We start from the raw sequence: 18246 nt of genomic DNA, 5'->3' as shown, positions 1-18246 counted from the left end.
CCGGGGTTGCTGGGGGGCTCTGTGGGCAGATCCGGGGTCTCTTGGGGGGGCTCTGGGGGCAGATCCGGGGTCTCTTGGGGGGGCTGTGGGGGCAGATCAGGTGTCGCCGGGGCAGATCCGGGGTTGCTGGGGGGCTCTGGGGGCAGATCTCCCCGCGCTCCCCGCAGCCGGGGAAGTAACGGGGTGTCCGGGGCCAGGGGACGGGACGGGGAACGAGCCAGACAAGCCCCGATGCCGGGACAGGGACCAGGGAGCGTCCACACCTGGAGCACCAGGGGTCGGCACCACCCTGTTGCTGAGGGAAACTTGACAAAATGACCCTGCTCAGTGACGGACGGACGGACGGGGGCGGGGGGGAGGGTTATGTCATTCGGGTCATTCAACGTTCCTTGAAAAATGACCACGGACTTCGACATTTTTGCCCCCAACGCTTGTGTCCATGTAGGGCCACGTTGCTGGTCCCTGGTGAACGCTGCAGGCAGATCAGGTCATCCCATCTCCAAAAGATGTTTGAGAATTGGGAAAGGTGCAGAGAAGGGCAATACAAGTGAGGAGGGGCATGGAACAGCTTCCCACTGGGGAGAGATTGAAAAGACCCTGAGACTTTCAGCTTGGAAAAGAGATGACTGGGGGGGGGGGGTGGAATATGATAGAGGTCTATCAAATCATGGATGGTTTGGAGAAAGTGACTAGGGAAATGCTATTTACTCTTCATGCAACACAAGAACCAGGAGTCACCCGTTGAAATTAACAGGCAGCAGGTTTAAAACAAACACAAGGAAGTACTTCTTCACACAAGGCATAATCAGCCTGGGGAGCTCGTTGCCATGGGATGTTGTGAAGGCCAAAAATACAACTGGGTTCCCGCAAAGACATTAGATAAATTCAGGGGAGACAGGCTGGTGAATGGCTGTTAGCCAAGATAGTCAGGGACATGCCCTCCCCCAGCTCCAGGTGTCCCTAAACTCTGCCAGAAGCTGGGACTGGATGACAGGGAGTGGATCTCGTGATAATCGCCCGGTTCTGTTCATTCACTCTGAAGCATCTGACACCGGCCACTGTCAGAGACAGGATACTGGGCTAGGTGGACCATTGGTCTGACTCAGTATGGCCCTTCTAATGTTCTTATGTGGGAAGAACAGCTGGAGCTGGGGATTGTGGGGCTGCTTGGGTTTGGGGGGAGTCAGAGCCAGACTTTGGGATCTGTTGGTGTGAGGGGTCTGTAGATGGGGGGAAGTTCAAAGCTGGGCCTTGGGGGTGTTCCAGTGTGTGTGCAGGGGTCAGAGCTGGGGTGTTGGGATGTGTGTGGTTTGGGGGTATTTGGTTTGAGGGGGTCCATGTTCAGATCCGGCACATTGGGTATGTTGCGGTTGGAGCTGGGGAAGTTAGAAAGGAGCATAAACTCTGTCAAATGAAGTGTAAAAATATAACTAGGAAGGCCAAAAAAGAATTTGAAGAACAACTAGCCAAAGACTCAAAAAGTAACAGCAATTTTTTAAAAAATATATCAGAAGCAGGAAGTCTGCTAAACAACCAGTGGGGCCACTGGACTAGTGCTAAAGGAGCACTCAAGGACGGCAAGGCCATTTCAGAGAAACTAAATGAATTCTTTGCATTGGTCTTCACGGCTGAGAACGTGAGGGAGATTCCCAAACCTGAGCCATTCTTTTTAGGTGACAAATCTGAGGCACTGTCCCAGATTGAGGTGTCATTAGAGGAGGTTTTGGAATAAACTGATAAACTAAACAGTAATAAGTCACCAGGACCAGATGGTATTTACCCAGGAGTTCTGAAGGACCTCAAATGTGAAATGGCAGAACTACTAACTGTAGTAGTTAAATCAGCTTCTGTACCAAAATCAGCTTCTGTACCAAATGACTGGAGAATAGCTAATGTGACACCAATTATTAAAAAGGGCTCCAGAGGTGATCCCAGCTATTACAGGCCAGTAAACCTGACTTCAGTACCAGGCAAACTGGTTGAAATTATAGTAAGGAACAGAATTGTCAGACGCACAGATGAACATAATTTGTTGGGGAAAAGTCAACATGGTTTTTGTAAAGGGAAATCATGCCTCACCAATCTACTAGAATTCTTTGAGGGGGATCAACAAGCATGTGGACAAGGGGCATCCAGTGGATATAGTGTACTTTGATTTTCAGAAAGCCTTTGACAAGGTCCCTCACCAAAGGCTCTTAAGCAAAGTAAGCTGTCATGGGATAAGAGGGAAGGTCCTCTCATAGACTGGTAACTGGTTAAAAGATGGGAAACAAAGGGAAGGAATAAATGGTCAGTTTTCAGAATGGAGAGAGGTAAATAGTCCCCCAGGGACAGACCTATTCAACATATTCATAAATGATCTGGGAAAAGGGGTAAACAATGAGATGGTAAAATTTGCAAATGATACAAAACTATTCAAGTCCCAGGCAGACTGCGAAGAGCCAGAAAAGGATCTCTCAAAACTGGGTGACTGGACAACAAAATGGCAGATGACATTCAATGTTGATAAATGCAAAGTAATGCACATTAGAACACATAATCCCAACTATACATATAAAATGATGGGGTCTAAATTAGTTGTTACCACTCAAAAAAGAGATCTTGGGTCATTGGGGATAGTTCTCTGAAATCATCCACTCAGTGTGCAGCGGCAATCAAAAAAAGCAAACAGAATCTTGGGAATCATTAAGAAAGGGATAGATATTAAGACAGAAAATATCATGTTGCCTCTATATAAATCCATGGTACGCCCACATCTTGAATACTGCTTGCAGATGTGGTCGCCCCATCTCAAAAAAGATGTATTGGAAAAGATTCAATGGTTAGAGGTATGGAACGGCTTTTGTATGAGGAAAGATTAATAAAACTGAGACTTTTCAGCTTGGAAAAGAGACGACTAAGAGGGGATAGGATAGAGGTCTGTAAAATTATGACTGGTGTGGAGAAAGTAAATAAGGAAGTGTTATTTACTCCTTCTCATAACACAAGAACTAGGGCTCACCAAATGAAATTAATAGACGGCAGATTTAAAACTAACAAAAGGAAATATTTTTTTCACACAATGCACAGTCAACCTGTGGAACTCCTTGCCAGAGGATGTTGTGAAGGCCAAGACTATAATAGTTCAAAAAAGAACTAGATAAGTTCACGGAGGACAGATCCATCAATGGCTATTAGCTAGAATGGGCAGGGATGGTGTCCCTCACCTCTGTTTGCCAGAAGCTGAGAATGCGCAACAGGGGATGGATCATTTGATGATGAGCTGTTCTGTTCATTCCCTCTGGGGCATCTGGCATTGGCCACTGTTGGAAGACAGGATACTGGGCTAGATGGGCCTTTGGTCTGACCTAGTATGGCCGTTCTTATGGTTGTTTGGGATGTGGGTGGGGCTGGGGAATATTTGGGGCTGAGGTTTGGGCTGCACCCGGCACTTCACCAGGGTGTCCTGTGTCTTTCTTGGAAAACCTGGTCCCGCTCTCACTGCCCCTGAGATCTTCCTCACTGAGGCAGAACTGTATCTGGCAAGAAAGTCGGAGTCCCAGGAGTTCTGGACAGGCATGTGCAGTGCAGGATTTGACCCTGAAATCTGAAAGCTCTGAGGCACTTTCGAGCAGTTTGTAACATCCCACCCCGCTTCTTCCAGGAGGCACCGGGAGAGCATCTGGCCTGTCTGCAAAAAGCCGAGGAGGAGAGACAAAGCGCGGAGCTGCTGGTAGGTGCCCAGAGCCCCTTTCCCCTCAGGTTTGCCTGGGACCAGAGTGCCCTGAGTGACACCAAACGCAGGGCCCATCCAGCCAGCCTCAGCCAGGAAAGCATCCCCACTGGAGCCCAGGGAGAGGGCAGGGTCAGACGTGGGAGCAACATGATGTGTTTAGGGTCCAAGAAGCTGCTGGGCAGGAGAGTGTCAGTCTGTGGCCTGGAGAGACCCAGCCCAAGGGCTGGTCAGAAATTATAGTGACCAGGGTTCCTTTCTAGCGCCTAGAGGAGACGGGGGCGAAGGACAGGAAATGTGGGTGGGCAGAAGAAGAGTTTGGTTGAGTGCAATTTGGTGGGGTTTTGGGAGAAAAGCCCCTCCTGTTAGCCATGGACAGCTCATCCCACCCTCCTTCCTCCACCCTTCCTGGCCTAACTGAACTCCCGTCACCCGCCGCATCAACAGTGTGTTCTGGTAAATAACTCCCCCATCTGCTGGGAGGCACAGTTCTGATTCTCCCCTCTTACCGAGCTGCCCTCTCCCTGGGTTGCAGAAACAGACTGAAGCCGAGCGGCAGAAGATCGTTGCGGAGTGGAAGGAGCTGCGAGGGTTTCTGGAGGAGCAGGAGCAGCTCCTGCTGTCCCAGCTGGAAGAGCTAGCCAGAGCCATTGTCAAGAGAAGGGATGAAGGTGTCTCCAGACTGTCTGGGGAGATTTCCCTGCTCGGAGGGAAGGGGCAGCAGCAGCCGAGCAGCCAATCCCCACAGGTCAGACTGGCTTATGGCAGTGGTAATACGCTGCTTCTCAGCCCTAGACCCCAATGCACCTCACAAGGTGGGGTCAGGAACATTATCCCTATTGTACAAAGGGGAAAGTGAGGCACAGGACGGAGCACAGTCCTGCCCACAGTCACACAGTGAGTCTGTGTCAGAGCCAGGGATGGGACCTGGGAGTCCTGGGTGCTGTAGCCCCAAGACCGACTCTCCTGCCCTGTAAATGTCTGTCTGCATTTGCACTTTGAGGGTGAACTTCCCAGCCCACCCTCCCCCCGCCAGGCCCAAGGTCCCATGTTGTCCCAGGTTAGTGGGTTCAGTGGTGTGAGGGGACTTGGGGGAGCTCTCAGCACTAGGGGGAATATTCTCTTCCTGTAAAGTGCCTGGGGAGAGACTTTCCCCAACAGTGACCTCCTAGGAGGGACTTCTGGGGTTGCTGGGGGCAGATGTCCCAGCTGTGGGGGAGGGAGATGTCCCAGCTGTTCTCTGATTGTGAACCCAAGTGTCTGAAATTCCCCAAATACCCGGGGCTCCAGTGGTGACTCCCCTGCAGAGCAGGAGGCCACCCCAGTCTGGGACAGGCCCATTGACAGCCTCTTCTTTCTCCGCCTCTGCAGGGTGCGGGATGCACTGAGAGCAGGTACGTCCTGGGCTCCATTTCCCGCGTTCGATTGGAAAGCGATGGTTTAGAATTGGAATTCCACTGCCGACGGCGCTTCCCCCACTGTGACACACTGGCTGAATGCCTGAGATCACGTCTTTCCTTAGTGGCTGCCTCAGGACAGAGAAGAGCCTCTTACTATCTGACAGCTAATGAGGGCTGGCAAACATAGGGCCTGTGGGCCAGACCCAGCCTGGCTGCTGTATTTATGTGGCCACGTCACGTGTTCACAGTGTGCAGAATCTCAGCTTTTGTCTTTTTAAAATCGGATTTCAGTCTTCACGGTTGCAAAGAAACCTTCCGAATTGCAAAGGGAGGCGATGCCGCCTTCCTGAGGGCTTGTCTACACTTGAAACGGTGGAGCTGCGCTGCTGCAGTGTTTCAGTGTAGACGCTCCCTATGGCGACGGGAGGGGTTGTCCCATTGGCGTAGGTAATCCACCCCCCCCCGACAGGCAGTAGGTAGGTTGATGGGAGGCTTCCTCGTTAGACTTAGCATTGTCTACCGGGGCACTCAAGTTGGCTTATCTGCACTGCTCAGAGGTGTGGATTTTTCGCACCCCTGAGCAATGTAGTTAAGACCACCTGATATTCGAGTGCAGACCAGGCCTGAGTCTGTGAAACAGCCTGAAACCCTGGCTCAGAGATGTGTGAACTCCCCTGGCCCATGTGAATCTCATTGGTGTGTCAGCTGTAATGATGTCACTTGAAGGTCAACATTAAACATTCCACTGCTGATCTCTTGAGCGGAGGGGCTGGGAGTGAAGCCTTTGAGAGGTAGGAATAGGGAGTTGCTCTAGGGAGGGAAGATCAGAGGAGAGGCACAAGCTATGTCTACACTGGCAACTGAACAACAAAACTTCTGTCTTTCAGAGGTGGTAAAAAAAAAAAGCCTGAAAGACAAAAGTTTTGCGTGGCAAAGGCCAGTGTGAAGAGCACGTTCTTGGCAGGAGCGCTCTCCTGCCGACAATGCAAACGCCGCTGGTTGGGGGTGGAAGTGTTTTGGCGGGAGGAGAGCCGACAAACCATGGCCGCACTGCGCGACTTTTAGTGGCATGGCTGTAGTGACACGGCCTGTCCCTAAAAGCTGTGTAGTGTAGACAAGCCCACAAAGACAAGGACGCAGGAAGGCAGGGAAACCGGGTAGAAATAGCAGAAGTGGGTGTTTTCCCTCTGAGTGAAAAAAGTTGTGACTTTATAAATAAGAGTAATTAAAAGGGCAGATTCCCCCCTTGATCTTTGTGCCTGGGTGTCCCCAGTTTATGCCCTAGCCGAAGGACAATGATAAAAAGTGGGATACAGTGCTCTCCACCAATGGGGCTGACACTCCTGGGGTCACTGCTTTAGCTGAAGTTCTCAGGGCTTTTGGCATTAAATGGTCCAGGTTCAATTCCTGGGGAAGACCTGGGCTCTGTCTGTGGGCACTGTGAGCACATGGGATACGACCACTCTTTCGTCTCTGTCTCCTCCCTTTCCACATAATCCCAATGCTGGTGTCCCTTGTTACTGAAATAACCCAGGGTGGAGGGTGGCTCAGCACCCCAGCATGTCCCAGAGAGGGCACCAGAACCTGTCTCCATTCCGTGCCTCAGTGGCTCCATGTCTCTGGGCCCATGGAGAGCACAGAGCTGTGGGCAGGTGACATCACAGATGATACAGCTCAGATGCAGGTTTCCTGGAGTTTGGGGGCTTCTGGGATTGGAGATCGGACCCATGTCTCACCCTTCCTGCTTTCCTCAGCAGGGAGGATGGGCCGTTTCAGAAGCCAGAGCCGGGGTTTGCGGAGCTGGAGAAGAGACTCAGCGATTTCTCTCTGAAAAGTGCCATCCTGCAGGAGGTGCTGCTGGGATTCAAAGGTGAATTGGAGTTTGCAGCAGGGTCCCTTCTAGTTAGAGGGATTCTCGCCCTGGGGAGGAGTCAGGGCTATAGTGATGTCGCTGACTCTGGGCTCCGTCTCAGAGCTCCAGCTCAGGGAGTTGCCCTTCCCCATGCGAGTAGCCCTGTGGGGCTGGCTCTGCCTGAGTTATCAGCCTCGCTATGGGTCACCATCTCATAATGAAAAGCAGGCATGTTAGTAACCAATAGGAATATGCCCATGAACGCGAGGGCCTGGATTCTCACCTCTCCCATCCTCTCCTTCCCCAGAGACTCTGCGACTGGAGCTGGAGAACAACACAGGTACGTTTCTGTCTCTGATGGGGAGGTTTCAGACCAAGAACCGTGTTAGTGGCAGGGGATTGCTGCCTCCAGCCCGAAATAAACCTGAAAGCGGTGGAACAGTGACTGCCCAGATCACTCCTGAGGTGATGTCTGGTGGGGGTCAGAGTGAATCCTGAGCTGACAGGCGCAGTTCCCTTTGAGGAAAGGAACAAGAACCTGAGGGGTGTGAAATGGGGAGACGAGGCTGAAACATCCATATGCGGGGCAGTCTGCAGCTTTAATGAGCAACTGAAAAAGGCCACAGGGCGGCCGCAGAGTCTCAGGAGTGAGGGACTGGAACCAAGCTATCCCTTGTCGAGACTGATGCTGAATGAGACATGGCGCTGCTATACTGTGTACAGACTGGCTGTGGAAGGGAAGAGGGCACTGAGTTGTATAGGGGCTCATCCTGAAAGAGGAGGGGGCTTCGCTAGTGAGATCAGTGTTTCTCACACTTCACATTGGCGATTCTTTATCTGAGGTAAAAAGAAAAGGAGTACTAGTGGCACCTTAGAGACTAACAAATTTATTTGAGCATAAGCTTTCGTGAGCTATGCTCAAATCAATTTGTTAGCTCACGAAAGCTTATGCTTAAATAAATTTGTTAGTCTCCAAGGTGCCACAAGTCCTCCTTTTCTTTTTGCGAATACAGACTAACCCGGCTGCTAATTTGAAATCTATCTGAGGTAAGGAATTTTTGCAACTTTCTTACATTTACTCTAAAAGTAAGAACAGACCTATGGAAGGGTGTTCAGCCTTCACGGTGTGTGTTTCAAGAGGCTGACAGAGAATCCCTGCCCTTGAGGGATAAGAGTGCGCAGGGCCTGAGGCAATGAGATTTTCTTTATTTAGGTCCTAATAAAACTTTCAGTATTTTCTGGCTCTCATGACTGGCTTTCCTGAGCCTCCTGGGGGCCACGACTAAGGCTATGATTTAGTCATGGGTATTTTTAGTAAAAGTCATGGACAGGTCACAGGCAACAACCAAAAATTCACAGCCTGTGACCTGTCCATGACCTTTACTATAAATACCCCTGATTAAATCTTAGTGGGGAGCCCACAGGGAGCCAGCAGCTGGGGAATGCTGAGCAGAGGCTGCTCTGGCCACCCTCTGGGCCACTGCTCAGGCGGGTCCCGGGGCCAGCCACACTGGCTGCTGCTCGGGTAGTCCTTGGGGCCAGCTGCCGGGGGCCACCGAGCAGTGACTGGCCCCAGAGCTGCTCCAGCAGCAGCCATAACCAGACTCTGTATACAGACCCTACTGACCATAACATTCAGAGCATTACAGGCTTTCCTAAAACACCTCACTTGACGTATGTTTATACACAACACCATTGTGTGCAGCCTGCCTCAGAATGGTAATGAGGTGGATGAACTGGAAGGGTGGAATCAGTGTCAACGGAGAGCAGTTAAAGCACCTCAGATTCGTGGATGATCGCGTGTTGATTGCCAGAAACACTATCAAACGACAGAAAATGCTGTAAGGGCTCGACACAGAAAGCAGCCAAGTCGGACTGAAAATGAACCGCTCTAAATCGAAATATATGCGGTTTGAGGCCTTGCCAAAAGCCCAAATAATAGTCAAGGGGGAACAAATAGAAGTTGTTGAGCAATACGTCTGTTTGGGCCAAGAAATTAACATGCACCACGATTGGGAAGGCGAACTGTCGCAAAGAAAGGAAGCTGGCTGCCGTGCATTCAATTCTATCAAGGATGTTCTCCAAGGAAAAATCAACAAGGCAACACGTGCCAGCTTCTTCAAGTCTACAGTAGTGCCGGCAATGTTATACAGCAGCGAAACATGGGCACTTACCGAGATAGAGGAGCAACAACTCCTCTGCAATGGAGAGGGCGATGAAAAGAAGAATTCTGGGGATTTTAATCAGGGACCAAGTCCCCAATGATATCATCAGACAGCAGAGTGGAGTGCAGGATGTCGTTGTTGAAAGCAGGTACAGTAAAATGCAATGGGCAGGGGAATATAGCAAGGCTCACTGAGAATCGATGAACTGTAGCTGTCGCTGAGAGGTACCTACGGGAACTGAAATGACCACTCTGCCGACCTCCAAAGAGATGGGAAGATTTTATCATGCAGAGACATGGCCGCACCTGGAGAAGGAAGGATAAGAGAAGAATGGAAAGCTACTATTGTGATCAGCGCAATCTAAATGAGCGCTGAAGGACCGATCGATCAAGATGACTACCAGTTGATTCAGTTGCTTATTCTTTGTGGTTCGGATCTCCTGTTCTCCCCTTGGCATGACTGGATCCTGGTTGTCACAATTGTTGTCCAAGGGAATCTGCCAATACCATTTGACGAGATGAATTGTGCTACGGTATTTTGCTTCACCCAAAGTGTCTAACGTCTCATCATCTCTGGCCTACGGGATGCATCAGGGACTGTGACACCATTCTGTTTTCTAGAATCAACACAATACCTCGCAGCTTAGCTTTTTTGGGGACCAACATCACAGGAGAGGCCCAAGAGCTGCCAGACTCTTTAATTTCCTGTATCCAGCATTTTGTACTTCTTCACAAATTTGTTTTTGTACATTACCTGGATGCCCTGCTAGAGGCAGGCTGGGGTCCCACCGTGTCAATCCTATGGAATATTTTATGAATCATCCCGAGCATGTTTGAGAACACTTGCTTGCAGCTTTGCAGAACAGCCAAGATCTCTGCCTTCTGAGTGCGTGTTAGCTCTGTGCATACTTCAGTCCTGCCAAGTGACGAGTCACCCTGGCATTCAGGATGCCTCAGACCTTCCTTCCTCACAGCACACCTGCTTCTCTATTGTGACAGGCTCTAAGCCTATTAACATAGAATAACACGTAGTGTGGGGCCGCATTACTTTGGGGGTCATTCTCTTGTTCTACAACTTCGTAGGGTTCCTCCTAGGAGGTTTGCTTTTTGTCTTTGTCGCACTAATACTAAATCCCCCACGTCCAAAGAGCATCGACAGGCATTTTTATCATACTTTGCCTTTTGTGTGCTCTTGCGCTCAGTGTTTCAAGAGGCAGGATGTCCTCATTCCCTTCCTGTGGAGTTTCCGCCCCCCTGTTTGTAAATAGGTTGTTTTGGTTCTACCATGCTTAATTTACAGCGGAGACAGGTAGATAGCTGCCTTCTCTCCTGCCTCGGAGGGAATCGGCTTCTCCCTGTTTGGCCACAGACGTTAAAGCATAATATCGTTGAGTATCCATATTTACTCATACAGTGTTAATACAGACATTTCGCAAAGATATTAATCGCCAGTGTCATTAGCTGTCAGAAAAGAGCTCACTCTGTACACAATATTACTGTATTATAAAAATCCACAATCAGTGGATTCAATTGCTTATCACTTTAGGTTCAGCCCCCCCATCTTTATAGACCAGTAACCTTTGAAATGGATTCTTCTGAGGGTCACCCCTCAAAGTCAAGTTTATTCAAGCTGTGAGGTGACATGGAGTCCGGTGGTAAAAGAAGCTCCATGCTCTTTCCTCCACTGCTGTTTGTGGGGAAACAGAATGATTTGCATTTAAGCAATCTCCCCACCCCATCCCACCCCTGTGAGTTTGATGGCCCTGTTTATTGCTTATATGTAATAAACTTTACCTCAATATTGGTGCACATAACAAAATTAATTCCACACATGGATAGAAAAAATTAGAGGGAACATTGCTCTCAACCCCTCCCTTTTTCCAGGGGTAAACCTGGATCCCTTATTTACCCTGGACTTCTGCCCTTTTTTCTGTGTCTTGTGCTCACTAGATGCTCTGGCTTGCACATAGGAGTCAGCCAGATTGGCTGCTTCCTGAACAGAACCTAAAGTTTTATCCTCAATGGCTTCTCTGATTTCATCAGAGCGTATTCTCGTGAAATGTTCGTGTGCAAAAAGGTAGAATAACTGGTCATAAACCTCCACACCTTTCCCCAAAAGTAGTAAGGCATTCCTCGATACAATCTGACTCTTCATAAGTAGGGCATAGTTTGTCCATCTGGGTGTTCCTTGGGAAGAGAAGTACCTGTGGGCTTTGAGATCTGTCCATGCTTATTCACTGTGTCCGGGTTATACACCTTCTCTCTATCCTTTTCTTGAGCTTCTTTCTGATCGTATCTTTGTCTCCTTCGTCAACTCCCATCTTAAGTGTTTGGCTCTCTGGTCCGTTTCCCATGTTTGGTGTTTACTTTCTTTGTCTCACTGTGTGGCTTTCCATTTTTAGTGTCCACATGCTGTTTTCGCAGCTTCCCACTCTTTATCTTTCTGATGATAGAATCATAGAGTTAGAAGGGAACACAAGGGTCATCTAGTCTAACCCCCTGCCAAGATGCAGGATTTGTTGTGTCTAAACCATCCAAGACAGATGGCTCTCCTGCTTCTTTTTGAAAACCTCCCGTGAAGGAGCTTCCATGACTTCCCTAGGCAGTTTGTTTCATTGTCCTACTGTTCTTACAGAGAGGACGTTTTTCCTGAGATTTAGTCTAAACCTGCTATGCTGTAATTGAACCCATTGCCTCTTGTCCTGCCCTCTGTGGTAAGAGAGAACAACTTTTCTCCATCTTATTTATGGCAGCCTTTCAAGTATTTGGAGACCGCTATCATGTCCCCCCTCAGTCTCCTCTTTTCCAAACTAAATATACCCCATTCCTTCAGCCTTTGCTCATATGGCTGCATTCCATCCTTTTGATCATCTTTGTTGCTCACCTCTGGATCTTTTCCAGTTTCTCTACATCCTTTCTATACAGCGTTGACCAAAATAGGACACACACACAGGACTCCACCTGAGGCCTAACAAGTGCCAAATAGACCCGAATAGACCTGTAACTTGCGTGATCAGCCTCCAATCTGGCCAGTTGTAACTTTGCAATTACTTTGCTGTTGCTTACTTTAAAATTCCTCGTTTTGTTCTATTGAAATAAACAAATAGAAAATAATAAAACTGTGTTTGGAGTGTAAACCTCAGTCAAGTAGCAAGCTGTGTGAAAATCCTGTCCTACTACAGCAGTGTGGTGCTTTTGGGGTTCACCCAGACGGGTAGGGGTTCTGTCACTGCCTGCCCTGGAACCCTGGGTGGTTCTGTGCTGTGCCACTTTGGATCAGAGCTCTGCCTTCAGCCGCCTGCTCACAGCATGACAGCCTCCCCCTGGCTTCCCCCAGCCTGGCTACTCCTGGCAGGGTGGCACCAACAGCCCTTCCGTCCTGGGTCGCCCCAAAACTGAACCTGTCTGCTCACAGACCTCGTTAATTTCACTGCCTCCAAAGAGACACAGCCCACGCTAGCCTGGTAGTTTAGTTGATGACTTCACGCTTCAGTTTAATACACAGCACTGAGATAGTTTTGTAATAAAACAAGAATAAGTTTATTAACAGACCAGAGATTTCAATGATACTAAATAAGAATAGAAGACACTGGTACGGTTACGGGTAAAACAAAACGAAATACTCTTTATCGTGACACAAACTTAAAACGTCAGCAAGTTCCAATCATTGTCTCAGCAGGTTTCTCAGCTGTAGTCCATTCCAGCTACCCTGGGTTTTCAGGCCAAAAAGATCCACTTTGCATGATCTCAAAGGGTGCTGCTCCCCCTTTGTCCCCTAGGTAATGGATGCCAGAATGGCTGTCTGCCTTTGGGTATGTGACCCAGAGTCTGTTGTCTCTGTGCCAAGAGCCAGGAAGGCTTCCTTGGTATGCAGGCTGCATTCCCCGTCATGAGTGCTAAATGGTCTCGCCTCCCACACCCACCCCACCACGCACTTGGTTTAGCTTGATAGTTTGGTTTATGGCATATGTAGATTGCTTTTCTTTGTCCTCCCAGGAATTACCTGGTTCAATTTCCATTGGAGACACAGGAAAACAAGTTTCAGAGTAGCAGCCGTGTAAGTCTGTATCTACAAAAAGAAAAGGAGGACTTGTGGCACCTTAGAGACTAACAAATTTATTTGTGCATAAGCATTCGTGACTACAGCTCACTTCGTCGGATGCTTATGCTCTCAAATAAATTTGTTAGTCTCTAAGGTGCCTCAGGAAAACAACATTCCTTTGTCTGGGACAGGCTGGGCATATGCACTGGTCTCAGCTTCTGTAGGACTCATTGTCACTGAACGCTGGGATTCCCTATAAAGACCCTGTGAACTCTGAGTTTAGGGTTGTCCCCAGCATGTGATGCATCCTCATGAAGGAGGTAACAGCTCCGCACCCACCCTCACTGACATCGGCATAGCTCCCTCCCTGGCTGCCCTTTCCCCGGCCTGGAGGCAGGTTGACCCTGTCCTCTCTCCTCTGGGGAAAGGTTCGGGAGGAGTCCGCCCCTGATTTTTTCCACTCTCCAGCAGCCATTTTGGTTTGTTCCCCCTTCCCCAGAGCAGGGCACTACTCATGCCTGAATTCTCTCTCTGTTGCAGCAGGTGATGGGGCAGTGAGTGGGAACGAGGAGGAGAATTCTCAGCAGGGAGATACACAGCACAGGGAACCACCCGGGATGTTTCCAGAAAGATCTGAAAAGAACGTTCACTGGAGTCGTGAGCGGAGAAAAGGGCATGAGAGTCAGCACTGGCCAGAGGGGCAGCCGGGAAATCAGCCGTGGGATTGTCGGGGAAGTGGCAAGGACCTCCAGGAAACCGCAGCCCAGCAGAGAATCCCCACAGGAGAGAGAAAGAACACCTGCACTGAGTGTGGGAAAACCTTCAGTAGCTGCTCAGCTCTTAGTACACATCAGAGAATCCATATGGGCAAGACACCCTATAGATGCTGCGATTGCGGGAAAAGCTTCAATCGGAAATCGCATCTTAGTAGACATCGGAGACTCCACACAGGACAGAGACCCTTTAAATGCTCCGAGTGTGGGAAAAGTTTCAGCGTGAGCTCAAACCTTATTGCACATCAGACAATCCACACAGGAAATAGACCCTTTACATGTTCTGAGTGCGGGAAAAGCTTCAATCGGAACTCAAACCTTATTACACATTTTAGAATCCACACGGGAAGTAGACCTTTTACTTGTGCTGACTGTGGGAAAAGCTTCACTGACAGCTCAAACCTTACTCAGCATCAGAGAACCCACATTGGGGAGAGACCCTACAGATGCTCGGAGTGCGGGAAAAGCTTCACTCGGAGCTCAGACCTTATTAGACATGAGACAATCCACACGGGAGACAGACCCTTTAAATGCTCAGTGTGTGGGAAAAGTTTCAATCAGAATTCGCACCTTATTACACATCAGAGGATCCACAAGGGAGAGTAACCCCATAAATAGTTTGGCTACGGCTGGCCGAAGGTTTTTTTTTTATAATACATTTGCTATTTTCCAATAGTGAGCTTTAAAGCTGTTTGCACCATTTGCTTCACTGTGGTCCCACAGCTCCCACAGGTGAGTTGCCTGCTTTTGCCTCTCACCCTTCTTTGGGGTGAAGCCCATCGTGCTTTCTATCAATTCCTTTATATGTAGCTTCACTGTATAAGTCATGGGAGTGTGTGCCCCTCCTGACAAGAATGTCCATCAGTCCCAGATAGGGAGAGAGGGGTGACCTCAACTAGCTACATATAGGTAAAATCTACTTGGACCTTGTCTCTATGAGGGTTTTCCATGGAGTTAGCAGCTCTGGTAAAGTGGTTGGGGTTAGCTAGCACATTTCTCCTTAAGCTGACCTAACCTCCATCACTCTTCCTAGTTCAGACAACCCTAAGCATCACATTTATATTTACTCCTGCGGGAATTCTGTGCCAAAAAAATAAAAATTCTGCACACAATATTTGAAAATGCTGCAAATTTTATTTGTCAAAATAACACTACATGATCATGCCAGTTTCAATTATTTTGGTAACTTATTTCAAAATACCTGTCAGCAAGTATGAGTGTAACAATACAGACACACACAAAATTTCCCCCAGGAGCAGAGAATTAAAGAAACCCCTATGACAACCTGGTTCCAGTTTCTCTGCCTGTACTACCCAGAGCCCAGCCAGGGGGGGCCAGGCACCCACAACCCCCCCCCCCTCCCGCCCGAGTCCAGCCACAGGCCCTCCCAGCCCAGACACCCATCCCCTCTCTCTCCAGAGTCCAGTCGTGGCCCCCCTAGTCCAGGCACCCATCCCCCTACCACTCAGAGCCCAGCTGTGGCCCTCCCAGCCCAGACACCAGCCCCCTACTGGCCAGAGATCCACAGGGAGAAACAGCCTGTTGCTGGGTCCCAGGCTTGTATGGAGTTTCCTGCACACCACCCTCTCCTTCCCTTGGGCGTGTGGTGAACTGCAGCTGCCGGAAACTCTCTACTCTCTCCCCCGTCGTCCCCACCCCCACAGTGTCGTCTATCTGCAATCAGGGCTCAGCCGGGTCCAGTGGCCCCTGCTGGTGGCCAGCAGCATTGCAGCCCATTTCTCTGCAAGGGAAAGGAAATTATGTGCAAAAAACATTGATTTCTGCAAAATTCTGCATTGCACAGTGGCGCAGAATTCCCCCAGGAGTATTATTGTTCCCCCACTAGCAGAGTGATTGTCAGAGTAACTGAGTTCACCCTTTGTGGACAGATTGTCTCACTCCTTGTTATTCTCACTTTCTCCAGGTAGTGCACAAAAGTTGTTATTTTTGTACCATTTTTCTCATTTAAAATATATTTATAACAAAGAGAAGGTGCAGGGAGAAAAAAAATAGTGTCATTTCTGCCTGTGATACACAAAGGAGACAGGGTGAATTGGAGGGATTCTTTCCTTCCCCATCAGCACCATGATACTCCCTCACCACTCCGGCTTTAGAATTTATTCTGTCCCTCCACCTCCCAAAGTGTCATGTGCACATTGTTCTTCGCTCTCCGTGCTTAGGAATCACATACTTGTAAGGACTGGAGATTAAAGTGTCACAGACGTAGAGGGGAAATTTGAGTGGATTCCAAAGCCAGTGTGATCGTTCTGATCTTAAATCCCAGTTTCCAGTTCTTGAAAAAGTGACTTTGGGGCTTTTTCCTGCTGAGCGGATGGAAAGGCTGCCTGTTTTTCCCCATTTCAAGGATGCTAAAACTTTTGAAAATAATAATGAGGTGATGTTGAGTAAAGCAGGTTTGTATGGATCATAGGAGAACGCAATGGGAGAATTTGTCCTCCTGACTTTTGAATCATTAGATATACACTATGAAATTCGAGAGGAGGTTATTACACTGGAATTCGCAAAAAGAAAAGGAGTACTTGTGGCACCTTAGAGACTAACCAATTTATTTGAGCATAAGCTTTCGTGAGCTACAGCTCACTTCATCGGATGCATACTGTGGAAAGTACAAAAGATCTTTTTATACACACAAACCATGAAAAAATGGGTGTTTACCACTACAAAAGGTTTTCTCTTCCCCCCACCCCACTCTCCTGCTGGTAATAGCTTATCTAAAGTGATCACTCTCCTTACAATGCGTATGATAATCAAGTTGGGCCATTTCCAGCACAAATCCAGGTTTTCTCCCCACCCCCCGCACAAACCCACTCTCCTGTTGGTAAGTTTCTCTGCATTGTGGATTTTTCTCTTTCCTGAATGCCGTTTGGTCACGTGATTGGATATTTTGTTGGACAATGTGGATTAGATTTTGAAACAGATTACCATTTGCTAAAATAGTCTTGTGGGTTTTCCCATCCCTCCATGATGACATAGAGGAAATTATTTCAGTCACCGGGAGAGAATACTCCAATTTATTGGGCATGCTACCGAGGAACTAGTAGTGTATTTTAAATCTCCATATTGAAATGGTGAACAACAGTACACCACAAATGGTGCAACCAGCTGAAGTAATTGGATATGATCACACTGTTGTTAAGTTGGTTGGGTCAATATCGTGTCAGATGATCTGGGGAGAGAATTTCCCAGTAAGTGACTTGGAACTAGGCAAAATATTTGGTTCCCAAAACAGTTGTGGCCCAGGCAGGTCCGGATTAAAGAATTTTGGGTCCACCTCCCCACGTTCCTTAAACTAGACAGAACATGTGATAGACCATATGTAAATATGAGAACCTCTTCATGTATGATGATGAGTTAGAGCTTTCTCCTCAGAGAATACAGAAGCACCACTGAAAGTGAAATGATTGTGTTCTTATGCTAATTTATACAGTAGCATAGTGTATTTTCAGAATTAGCAGGAATACAAACAGAATTTGAATATAAGAATAAAAATTAGCCCCACTGAGTGAAAAAAAAGTATTACCGGGTGCTGTGCTGCATGTTTCATGTACTGGAAGAAAACATGTATGTTTAATATATTTTATTGTGTTTTGTTTGTTTAGGGTTTTTTGTTAACCACAATTCTCCATTTTTACCTCATCATTTGTTCACTTTGTTACCTTTTTTCAACAAACCTAATAATTATTTTTTATAGACCGCTTCAGAATACAACATGCACCTGGTATTAAACTAAATTGGTTTGTTCAATTCTCAAATAAATTGTTACATCCAAACAATGTTACAAACATAGTTTCATGCCCTAGGTGTAGAAAGCATTGCTACTAGGCCCAATCCTTCAGACTTTAGTCTTTGAAATCAGTGGGATTAGTTGTGTGTGCACGGATTGTGCGAACTAGACCAACTCTTATTTTTCAACAGATTTAACAGGGTTCTTTTGTTTGTTTTGTTTTGTGTAATCAGCTGGGCATTGTGCCAAGACTCCAGTGATTATAAATGCAAATTTGTATATGTGTGTGTGTGTGTGACTCTTTCTCTCTCTCTACACTCACAGACATCTGAGAATCCAGGATAGAGCACCAGTCAGTAGTTTAGGGACACCCAAAGCAGGGGTTGCATCCCTGCCCATCTTGGCTAATAGCCATTGATGGACGGATCCTCCATGAACTTCTCTAATTCTTTTTTGAATGCACTTAGGGCTAGTCTATGCTACCATACTATATCCGCGCAGCAGCATTGCTGCAGTGTGTCTGGTGAAGAGCGCTTTCCCGTCGGGATAAGCACTTCA

General features: G+C 48.0%; 1 protein-coding gene and 1 pseudogene across 2 annotated transcripts in view; both read left to right on the top strand.

Annotated features, from left to right (window-relative positions):
• Positions 1-18246, top strand: part of LOC144257827 (uncharacterized) — a 70309-nt gene that overhangs the window by 17918 nt on the left and 34145 nt on the right. The window contains exon 8 of the mRNA XM_077805997.1: positions 14020-14509. Within this exon, the coding sequence (XP_077662123.1) occupies positions 14020-14509 (490 nt within the window). The remainder of the gene's footprint in view (positions 1-14019; positions 14510-18246) is intronic.
• LOC144258058 (E3 ubiquitin-protein ligase TRIM7-like) lies at positions 1338-13776 on the top strand (annotated as a pseudogene). The gene is made up of 9 exons (XR_013344627.1): positions 1338-1389; positions 3351-3555; positions 3657-3712; positions 4248-4460; positions 5084-5106; positions 6870-6982; positions 7272-7304; positions 7978-8011; positions 13711-13776. The product of XR_013344627.1 is annotated as an E3 ubiquitin-protein ligase TRIM7-like (transcript).

Source organism: Eretmochelys imbricata, chromosome 27, assembly GCF_965152235.1.
Source record: "Eretmochelys imbricata isolate rEreImb1 chromosome 27, rEreImb1.hap1, whole genome shotgun sequence".
Classification (NCBI taxonomy): Eukaryota; Metazoa; Chordata; order Testudines; family Cheloniidae; genus Eretmochelys; species Eretmochelys imbricata.
Note: the sequence above shows the minus strand (reverse complement) of the source record. Positions and strands in the feature narration are given on the sequence as shown.